At 39.2% G+C, this 11,431-nt stretch overlaps 1 protein-coding gene across 2 annotated transcripts; it reads right to left on the reverse strand.

Annotated features, from left to right (window-relative positions):
- Window positions 1-933: 933 nt before the first annotated feature.
- Window positions 934-11,107, reverse strand: LOC144660631 (uncharacterized). 2 transcript variants are annotated; one of them, XM_078521309.1, is made up of 6 exons: window positions 10,935-11,107; window positions 6,535-6,726; window positions 5,117-5,467; window positions 4,232-4,426; window positions 3,157-3,411; window positions 934-1,392 (listed from the first exon to the last, which is right to left on the reverse strand). In XM_078521309.1, exons 2-6 carry the CDS (start codon window positions 6,722-6,724, stop codon window positions 1,364-1,366), a joined length of 1,020 nt encoding a protein of 339 aa, XP_078377435.1. In that variant the 5' UTR covers window positions 6,725-6,726; window positions 10,935-11,107; the 3' UTR covers window positions 934-1,363. The 2 variants fall into 2 exon arrangements, with proteins under 2 accessions (XP_078377435.1, XP_078377434.1); XM_078521308.1 differs by lacking the exon at window positions 10,935-11,107 and adding an exon at window positions 8,745-8,812.
- Between the last annotated feature and the right edge of the window lie 324 nt (window positions 11,108-11,431).

Here is an 11,431-nt window from a genome sequence, read left to right on the forward strand (position 1 = left end):
CGGTGAGATTGGTCATTTGACCAAATTTAACGCTTTCAGTATGAACAGAAACAAAGTTATGGACCTTGAAACATGGTTCAAAATCCATACAAACGTCTCTGATTGTCAGCCTGCAGCGCCCCCCAAAACCATATAAAGTCTTAAAATTTGTATCCGATTTGTGACTGCTGTAAAATCCTGTCAAAGACCCATTACGTGAAAGAAACTAAGATGGAAACCACTATGTTTGCCCATTTTAAAGAGTATCACAAAAATCACAAAAAAATTAAGGGTTTATATGGTTTTGGGGGACGCTGTCTCAAAATAAGAGACGTTTGTATGGATTTTGAACCATTTTTCAGGGTCCATAACTTCATCTGTGGTCATCCTAAAAGCATCAAACTTGGTCAAATGACCAATCTCACCATGATCTTTAATGTGGTGGTGTCAGATTATCGATTACTTAAAATTTGAAACTCGCCCCAGTTCCCTGCTCAACCTCGGAACGGAATTTCACAAGCATGTTTATTCATTTCTTTTGTTTGTGTCCTCTAGGCCTCGTTATCAAGTTGAATTTTAATATGTCGAAAGTAGCCTTTTGTGTCAGGCTTCGCCCTATATCTCACTTCTCTTCGGTGGATTTCTAGCATAAGGAAAACACATGGCCAAATGTTTAGTGCAAATGAGTATCAGGGAATTTTATTGTTACCTGGCGGAATGCTGGCGAATGTAGACGTCAGTGATCGACTTACAGCCCATCCGGGGGGAGTTGCAACACTACTCCTAGCCGCTTCATGCTTCAAACACCGACGTTAAGTGTTGGGGCTTATGACTGAGCCACAAGGCTTTAAATGCTTTATTTTTTATTGTTATTCTTTTTATAGCTGCAATGAAAGCTGATTTATTCGTTTTATACATGCCTTCTAAGACTGAGTTATAACAGGACAAAAGCCATTGAAAAATAAAGTATTTTTATTGCTATTATTTGTAAGCTTGGCCTTAATTCAACACTTGTAATGGGTACGTACCAATACATTACTCAATTTAACATATAACAAGCAACTTCACTAAAACTGCCGAAAAGTACCATCTGGTTTTACTTCAATTTCTTTTCTTGAACTTGCAATTCTCCTTCAATAATGCTTTCAAAATAAAAAGTGCTATGCAAATATTAAACATCAACGACTAGATATGTATATGTTTCTTTTCATCCGCATTTCTTGTGCAGTTAATAAAATGTTCATTTGTTTCTACCAGTTTATCTCGTCCTTATTGTCTCTAGTCTACAAAAATGTTTCTAAGTTATGTCCTCAAAGAACCTAACAGATAAATTCCATTCCGGTTTTGTGAAGAGTTCCGAGTGCATAGGATTTCCTATTTGCTTTCACAGTATCACACAGCAACTGTTCCCACCTGTAAAAAAAAAAACACAATAAAACAACTTCAACAAAACTGAGTATTTTACGAAAATTTGATGTGTTTACTGTATTTTTTTCTGGACAGCTAGGTTTTCGTCGAGTGCATAGACAAACGTTCACCGCCGATCTTAAGTTAGTCAGTGCACGTAGCTTCTCAATGAAGAACCCAGTGGCAAGTTTTCTTTCTTTTGTAAGTATTAATTTAACAAACCCACCACATTTTTACATGGTCTATATGCTGACTATGCTCTTAAAGCTTAAAGTCTATAGAAATTACGTCGATATAATTTTCAATCTGGTTTCACTGGATTTTTTTGTTTTACCAAAGGGTCTTGATAGCACAAGTGTTGCAGATATTTTTAAAAACAACAACGCTTTTCAGTTTTCGGAACATGTTTCGATGTTTCAAACATCATCATAAGCCATAATGAATATTTAAGGTTTACAGAATGAACATTCTATAGCGTCATTTCTATGGTTAAAAAGAGACTATACCATGGAAAATTGTGGCTGATTTGTGTTATTGCCAACGAGACAGCCGAGCCAAGAGGTGAGGCTGTCGAGGCGGCAGAATCATAGAGCCGTGTGCGTATGAGTGTATAGGCAGAGAAAATCTTACGTTCTGCGTAAGGGACTTTTTTTTTTACCATATTTGGGTGTAAGTAAACCCCATATTTGGGTTGTATTGTTCTTCCCAACTGGCTCCCAGTCTCTCACTCCTTGCTGGAGAGCAAATAACCAAAATGGCGTCCACGCGGCTCGCTGTTAAAATTTTCAATGTGGTCATTCAACCCTTTACCGATAAATACACCTTTAGGGAACTATAAATCGAAAGAGAATACCCTACAGAATATTCGACCGCCGAAAAAATGAACATCAAGGTCTTCAAAGCGATGAAATAATCTTTCGACTTTGGAGTCCTTTGATTTACGATCGAAGAGAGACATGAAAATCAAAAGCGGACTGTTGACTTTAAATAGAGTTTTCTTGACTTATGAGATTGCTGAAGTCGAGTAAATGCTTCCTTTTAATGTTGATTGTGTTTATAGTAATTTTTGAGCGATGATTTATTCCAAATCAAATACCGTTTATATTTTATTTGGCACGCATTTTCGCTCCGCGTAGGAATAACATCAATTCAAAGCGACGCTCACTAAAATTACTGCATGTCATACACACAAGAAAGTCAAAAGTTGTTTGCTTCTAACGGCAAATGTAATGTAAACTTGAATAAAAATTTTGTCTCCAAATAATCCTTGACCGTTCAAGTTAGCGTAGCAGACATCTGTGTACGTTTTTGAGTGTGTTTAAAAGAGTGCGCGATCGCGAGAATACGCGCGCTGGAAACTACGGCGCCTGCTACGCAGGCTATCAAGCCTGTGTCATTTCAGAACACCAGAGAAATAGCCATTTTATTGCATATTACCTAAAATACAATTTACCATAACAGTGGTCATTTCAAATATAGTTCTATCAAAAACCATTCAATATCTGTTCTTATGAAGAAACATGAGTATTTCGCTCGTTGGCACTTACCAATAGGTACAACTAGTAATAATATTGACTGGAGGGAAAGTCGGTGCGAAATCGCGCACACGCGACACTTTTAAAAGCACCCTTTTGTCTGCGCGAAGCTGACGAGGTCGTCGGAAATATCACCCAAATGTCGCAATTGCATTAAAATGGAAAAACCGCGAAGAAATTTGCGGTGTGTTGCGTTACAAGTACAGTATTTTAAAACATGTGATCATCCACGTACCTCCACCTCCACTCCCGCTGGGTTTCACATTTTCAGGGAACTGCCCTCGGACGTTCCCAGGAGGTTGATAACGCGCTACAACAAACTGTGCCCCGCTTGAACTAACAGCTTTTCCGGCTCCCATTTCTTTGGAACTTTGCCATACGATCTGCGTAAAATGGCCAGTAGTGGAGGAGAATCCTGGGTTACTATAGCTGTATTTGTCGTGTTCCTCATACCACATGTCTGACACTTTTCTGCCTGTAAGTTGCGCTCCTGTGAAGAGGAGAAAATGGTAGTAATATTAATAGACTGTTCACAGTCCCTATTAAGTTCGATGTGCCGCCATCTTGGTTCCTGAACGCGAACGAAAATTGGGAAGAGTGCAAAAAGCCTGTGGGTAGGGGTGCTGGGTGTTTAACTCAACGATCGACCTCCACGACTTCACGGGAAAAAAGGGGACTGTGAACAGACGTCTATAACATTAAAGAAAACATGAACAACTGTCTGCGAAAGACCTTAACAAAAACGCCGGGATAGTTTATGAAGTGGTGCCTCAGAGAATGATAATTTATTAAAAGAGGGTCCTGAAGGGGGTTTTATCATTCCATTTCCCAGCCTATTGTTTTTACAATTTTTTCAAATCCCAGCCCCTACTCTATTGTTTATTGTATTTTATTTGTGATTCCAACGGTCCTGGTGACCCAAACCTCAGTCCCAGAGAAAATTTGCCCAAATCCCAGTTCCCATTTTACCCCTTCGATTCAGTCCTCTCCTAAAAGGTTGGTTTTCATTTGGCAAAACTAAGCACAAGCATAAGTACAAGCACAACCAACAGCTAAGCATAAGCGCTTATAACAAGAGCAAACATGCTCATTCTTCGTTTGCTGTCCTCCGCTTTGGAAAACGGTGTGGCAGGAGCAAAGAACTGACAAAAGTACGAGAAAAAAAAAATGTTCGTCTTTTTGCGCTTACGCTCATGTTTCTGTCATGTTGACTTTAGTGAGGGCAGCATAAGACGAATAAGCTTAGCATGTTTGTTTTTCTTATGCGCTACGCTTGCGCCTATGCTTAGCTAGCCTTAACACCTTCTTACCGGACATATAAGCAATATTCTCTCCGTAGTCATTAGAGCTGCTAGGCTGTATACAATTCCTACTTGCCAAGTCTTCAGCCCAGCTTTGAGCTTCTGATGCCAGTTTAGAGCTCCACTTGAGAGAGGTTGCGCCGTGCCGAGCACGAATCTCGTTGTGTGACTTAAGAATTTCATTCTTGAATTCTCTGGCACTTTCTGGTTTGGAAAGAAAAGAGAAAAATAAAATTTAAACAAAGACAAACTTAGTTCCTCTCCAATATCTTCGTTTATTGCTCCATCTAATCGAGGGCTAATATTCCAATATTTTGCTTTGGAAGTGGGGGCTAACACTTCAAAAGAATTAATTTTGTCTCTGAGTTAGCATGCATTTTGTAAAGTACATGTCTCAAGGACTTTTGGTCAAGATTGTAGTTGATGAAATAAAACTTTCCTCTTCCAAGACTCTAACGTTTTTCTTTGGATCTGCTAATTTTCCTTATATTTCACCTTCAGCAAACCAAAACAGCAACAGCCAATTAAAAAAACACTCTACTTTACAACTTTTCGATTCAAGGAATCTTTTCTTTGGCTTTCAGTTTGGTTAGCTGATATTGGTTCAAAGATGTGTGCCCAATCCTGTTTAACCAATCAAAACAAATGTGTCGTTTTCTCGGCCAATCAGGAACAAGAATAAAACCATTCGGTTCCTGAGTTTTTCCGGGCTTGCATGACGCAGGCTGCAAGATTTACTGTGAGCTCTGATTGGTTAACTGCTGTATTTACGCTTGTTTTGATTGGCTAGGTGTAGTTACGTCATTTGTTTCGCGACAGTCATAAGAAAAGCCCTCTAAATCGAACTTGAGCCCCAATAAATCGAAACTACTTATTCATATAAATCAAGCTCACGTGGTTTGTCTTTATCTCCACTGGTTTTGACAGTCACGTGCACGTTTCCACCGGCCGGTTTACCACGTGGCTGTTCCGTTCGTTTGCCAGCGTCTTTCGAAATTTTCGACCCTTTAGGCTTTACATGTTCCGGGAAATGCCCAAGCACATTTCCTGCTGGGGAGTACCGTGCGACAACATATTGTGTTCCATTAGCGTTGCTAGCCTTGGCGACACCCATCTCCCGCGAGCCTACCCAGACCACCTGAGTAAAGTGGCCCGTCCCTGAGGCAAATCCCGGGTTTCGAAAACTGTAGTCTTTGATCTCCTCATACCACATGTCTACCGCCCGTTGACCAGTCATTTCATAGCCTACGGATGAAAACAAAAAAGTACAGAAATCAGTGTTATAAAGCTCTACGTCTCTGCAACAAAAATGGTCTCTCTTGATTCAGTCTTGATTCAGCAGTCAGCACGACTCTGTTACTGACTAATCCCTTTCATATCCAAAGCTACCTTGAAGTTCAAATGAGAAAAAAAAATTGAATGCAACAAGAAAAAGTACCCAATAAAAGAACTGCTCAATAGCTTTCAATAAAGGGTCACAATTCAGAAGGGCTCCATTCACAGACTGGACAGTGAATATACACCGGCGAGACAGGCCGGACATTAAGAGAACGCTCCGGTGAGCATCTCCGCAGCATTGAGAAGTCCTGTCGCAGAGCATTTTAATGCAAACGGATCGACACGCCCTGCAAGACGCACAAGTCCGAGGCGTCATGCTCTGCGGCGGAAATAAACTCCGCAAACGCCAGGAAATGCGCTTTATTTTCCAGCTGGGCACCAGTCAGCCACATGGTCTGAATTCAGATTTTCGCTATCTTTAGGATGTCGCGCGCTCTTATCGCGCGCGCGCCTTTGAATTCAAATTTGTTTTCATGGCGCAAGCGAGCATTTTTAACTGAAATCCTGACTTTCCACTGATGAAGGGCTAAGCCCGAAAGGTCTGGAACTTTTAACTATTTTAAAGGCACTTTCAACTCATTTAGTGAGAACTTTATTATATTTTTGGACAGTTTGTACCTGTTACCTATTCAGCATAAAAAATGCACCATCTGAAAGTAATTTTTCAATGGCTATCATTTGAATGGTCAAACCTTAGTTGCTAACTGTGGATGAAAAACTTGATAACACCCACTTCTTTTTTTGGAAATCTTATATTCCTGTAGAACGAGGCTAGTGAAGACCGCGAAATCGCGCCAAACCTAAGTACCCTATAATCAAACTATTACATGTAAATTATTAATTGAAGTGAAGTTAAAGAACAAGGAAACAACTTTCTCTTTCTATTAAACCTTGTTATCTCTCCATATAAAAATTGAAACAAACAAAACATCTTACTTAAATGAATCATAAAATAAAATGCTTGGGTAGGATACCTGAAGCGTATGCAAGGTTCTCTCCGTCGTCACCGCTGTAGTGTTGAAGCCGGTTTAGTTTCACCAGTTGCTTGGCCCATTTCTCGGCGTCTGAAGCAAGTTTTGATGACCATTTTAACGGGGGAGCACCATGATCGGCTCGGTACTTATTGTGAGCGTTTAAACAGTCATTTTGAAACTGATTGGGCATGGCTGTAAGGATTAAACAGAATATTATAAAGGTGTGGCTCGTTACAAAATGGGCTTAGAATTAGGGGAGCAGGGGTGGCGCAGTGGTGGGAGCGCTCGCCTCCCACCAATGTGGCCCGGGTTCGATTCCGGCCCGGTGCCATACGTGGGTTGAGTTTGTTGTTGGTTATCGTCCTTGCTCTGAGGGTTTTTCTCCGGGTTCTCCCAATTTTCCTCCCTCCACAAAAACGATCTTGGATGCACGTACATGTCTTTACGAGCTCCTGAGCTCTTCCGTGTCACGTGGGTAAATAAATTACATTTACATTTTTTTTTTTACATTTACATAGACTTGCACCACATTTACACTGTCATGGAGATATTTCTGCTTTTTAGTAAAAAGTACCAACATTGGCGAGTCACTCTCGCTTGTACATGAAATGCGCCTAGAACATCAAGATGAAGATATTAAGTAAAATTGTTGTTGAAGGAAGTGGGTTTTTAGCTGTTTTTCCAGGCCGCAAGGACAAAACTTGCAAAAATCAGCCTGATTTTACCAAGTTGAGATCTGAAGTTCCTGATAGAATCACAATAATATGACAGGTTTATAGCTTCAGTACACTGGCAAAGATTTTTAACAAACCTAGACCACTATTTGTAGGTTTTCATACGTCTTTAAGCTCTTGAATGTGAAAGTTCGTGATGTTTATTTGACGATTGTAAAGCCCGATTTTTGTTAATGTGGATTTCATGCATAACAAGTGTTCTCAGGTAGTACGAGCGCTGTGATTTGGTTTATACGGTTCGTATTCTGAACGTGCGACCCTCGAAATTTGAGATTAATCCTGGCGCTTGGAAATTTCTCCAGAACGAGAGATGGTATTTTAAAAATATATCCTCATTTTCTCTATCCGCACTGTAGGATACTCGTTTTTCCCATCGATTTATCCAAAAAAAGAAAAGACACACACAAAAAAAGAAAATCGACGTAGCTTGTTCCAGGCCTCGGTTAGTTACTCCCGTTCTTCGCGCTAATTCCGTTCTTCGCGCTGCTTTGCATGGAACGGGTTAAACTACGGACCCCTTGATAAGAAGTATGCATTTTTTGTACACTGACCTGACCCCCTCCCCTCGTAGAATAGAAATGTTCTAAAAATACTACTGTTCCAATACGCGTTGGACATATACTTTGTTGTTTTAATGAACTTCTGACCTAAAAAAATAACAAGACGCAGAGGAAGTCTTCTACCATGAAGATCGCAGCTCGCATATTCTCTACCGTTCAAGCTGACTCCCAGCTTTCATCAATTTATGAGCCAAAAAGCTGGTATTAAAGCAGCTGAGATGTGTCAAAGCTGAATTTAACCGTAATTGGTGTACTTTATCCAAGATTAGTAGTGTCGGAAGTTCATAAGATCTCGTGAGCCACACATGACGTTTTGTCTCAAAAACAGGAAACTAAATTATATGTATCTTAAATCGTGTTCCACCCAAATATCCCATTTATCAGCCTGCTCATTTATAGAGGCCCTTTATTTTTTTCTGCCATGAATTTACATATTAAACTCGCAATAATTATCAGGTAATTATAAGCTGACGCAAGGCAAATAAATAGACTGGAAAAATAAACAGTGGTTGTAAACTTGCAAAACTCTGAGAAGTGCCTCTGGGCCAATATTTCACGCTCTTGAATGAGTAACAAAAATGCTAATTTGTAATATGATGTTTCGGCGAAAAATTACGAGAGTTTGCCCAAATAAGAAAATGTTGGCGATATTCCAGTCTTAAAATTCATGCCAAGTAATCGAAAGTGATCCATGAGAGTTTCAGTTTGAAGGGAAACAAATTCGACGCACAATCGAACTGTCCGGAGCATTTTCGATATAAACTATTCATGTCTCGCTTTGAAACTCGTTTGGTCATGCCCTGATAAGAGTTCTGATGGCAGGATGAACGACAATATCGCTGGATGATCCTCGAAGGAATGTTATCTATTGTTTAAGATGAAGTGAATCGAGCATTAGCCCTGAATTCAGTCTTACCTTGTTTGAATGTGGAGCTAGATGAAATTCCGTGTTCTAGTAAACTGTTCTGATGCTGTCTCAAGCTGTTTGGATCAGTATACAACCGACTTCTCTTTTTAAACCGTCTGAACTCTTGATAAATAACACTTATACAGTTTTAGCCCGTTTTAGGCAAACCGGAAAGGAAACTTTGAGTTAAGTCTTACGTCATCTGTAACGACAGTCACGCGCGTCACGCGAGCGTTACCTGGGCGCGTTGTATTTTGTTCCTAAGCCTTTTGCAGTATAAATATGGCCAATAGACGAAATAAGCAGCTCAAATAATTCCAAAAATTTCCGAACCTAAGAAAATTTCAGCATTTTCTAAAAAAAAAGGAAGTGCGGAGACAAAATCAGACTTTCAGTTTCTGCACGTGACAGTTTAAAGGTTTACTGGGTTTAGGTAGTAAAGTTCATGGTAGTGCGAAAATAAACAAATTTTCGACTGAGTTGAATTTAAAAGTGAAACAAAATGTATAAAAATATTACAACTAAAACCTCAACATCAGAAAACTGCGTTTTCGGCATTCAAAATTTTGATCTGAAAGTTCTCCAGCGCGCGTGATGACATTCCCGTGATCGGACCTGATCAGGGGGGCCGCACGTGATTGCCAAATCATTTGTTTAGTTACCGCTAGAAGAAATACAAATAAAATACCTGAAAGTTGAAGGACGTTTTAAAAATAACAATTCTTATAAGAACATTTATATAATTTTTTGGTTAATTAACTGCATCTAGTTTTCAAACCGCGCGGATGTATAAAATGCCCAAACAGCGTTCACCCTCCAGAGTAAAACTCAAACTACACTTTGAAAACGTTACATTGGCCAGATGGTGGGGTCTAGACCGAGAAATGCACACTTCTGGAATGTGAATGAACAAGTCAACGTCATTAGCGTGGGAGAAATATATGTTTTAAAAGGTTTTAATGACTTGTTTTTGCTCTGTCGGTACCCCAGGGGGGGTACTACGGCTTGTAAATGACGGGGATGATCGAATGGAGGCAAAACTCAGGACCCAAAAAAATCCCTAAGTCTTCCGACATTACCCAAAAAAATCCCTGGACCAAAAATAACCCCCCAAAAAATCCCTTGTCAAATTACCCCTAAATTGCCAGGAGGGGCAATAACATAACACAAAGAATGCTTGTTTTGTATATTCATGATACCATTAATACGCCAAGGCCGTGCCAAGGCACTTTAGTTCATTTTTAATACCCAAAAAAATCCCCTATCTAAATCAAGTCACCCAAAAAAATACTTGCCAAATTTTCCAACCCAAAAAAATCCCGGAATCGAAAATTTCAAACCCAAAAAAATCCTTCGATCAACCCCGTCATTAACAAGCCGGAGAACCCCCCCCCCCCCCTGGGGTCGGTACAACAACAAACAAACAATCTTCCGCGTCAATTTGTCGGCGCCGGGAGATGACCTGGGTCAAAGTTATTGACCTTCCTATTGTTGCATTTCGCAGGATAATTTTAAATTGTAATTCATTCATTCCTAAAAGTTTTCAGATTTTATTCTAGTAAAGTCTTTTATTACCAAGTTTAATAGCACCTCTTACAGATAATTAGCTTTCTTTTGTTCACAATTATTAACCTCTCATTGAATGCTCCGATGAACTGATAATTATGGACACTCTAATGAAATTGACCGAAATTGAGTGGACAAAATTCGATAATTGTGCATATTTTACATTATTTCCCGTGAAATATTTTGTATTATACACGAAAGAAATTTCTATATCCTAAACTGTTATAAACAGCGTTTCATTTTAATTTTTAACATTATTTACCATTAAGTCCAATTATGACTTTCTGCTTTTCGTCATTTATAGATGCGACTAATACTGGATTATTAGCTATTTTCAGAGGGTCGGGACTTATTTCTTAAAGAATGTTAATTGAATCGCAACGCAGAAAGCTGTATTAATGAGCAGTGAACGAGCAATTTATAATTGTTGAAATCGATCGAAGCAACGGTCCATAAATTTAAATATAATTGTTTGCAGCTAAGTTGTGTACCGATGAATGAAAACGCAGTATAACATAATGTATGAGAGCACATCTTTTACAGTTTTACAGTTCCCGGCATTTCCTACCGAGACCTGAACTTTTCGTGTAAATGCACTAACTACAAGGGGCCAAAACAATGCAAATAACCCACCTCTAAACGCAACGAATCCGGCCGACAAAATATTAATACTTCGTTCCTTTTCACACCGAAAACTTCCTTGGCTTGTATATTGTGTCTTGACTTTCTGTCGGTGTAATCTTTTATATTCCAAATAAATCTGCTTATAAACTAAGTCACGGGGGTTTTTAGTCGGGTCACAAAAGGAATTAAACTTTGCAGCTAATATTTGTAATAATGGATTAGTTGTCGCATTGGATACTGCATTGAAAATAAAACATCGCAGGTGATTGGTCGATAAAAACAACTGTGTCAAAATCCATTGAAGTTTATTCACGTTTGATGCAAATATATCGGAGAATATGATTGACGCTTGAACGCAGTGGAACAATACACCATGACGAAGTAAAAACAAACCTGAAGGAAATAAAAATTAGGTATTTCTAGTTGGGATAAATAGTGCTATTCTCGCACGTAATTGATACGATAAATTCATTCGACAAGTCACAACTTAAAGACAAAAATTTGAC

The sequence above is a fragment of the Oculina patagonica genome, chromosome 7 (genome assembly GCF_052425735.1).
Source record: "Oculina patagonica isolate OP01 chromosome 7, crgOcupat, whole genome shotgun sequence".
Classification (NCBI taxonomy): domain Eukaryota; kingdom Metazoa; phylum Cnidaria; class Anthozoa; order Scleractinia; family Oculinidae; genus Oculina; species Oculina patagonica.

Bases quoted from the DNA above. Each gene is read 5' to 3' on its own strand.
- LOC144660631 (XM_078521309.1), bottom strand. From the start codon at position 6,724: ATGCCCAATCAGTTTCAAAATGACTGTTTAAACGCTCACAATAAGTAC. The intron at 4,427-5,116 runs GTGAGCTTGATT...TTTCCAAACCAG, and splicing joins TGGAGATAAAGACAAACCAC to AAAGTGCCAGAGAATTCAAG. The intron at 1,393-3,156 runs GTACGTGGATGA...TTTTTTTTACAG, and splicing joins CAGCGGGAGTGGAGGTGGAG to GTGGGAACAGTTGCTGTGTG.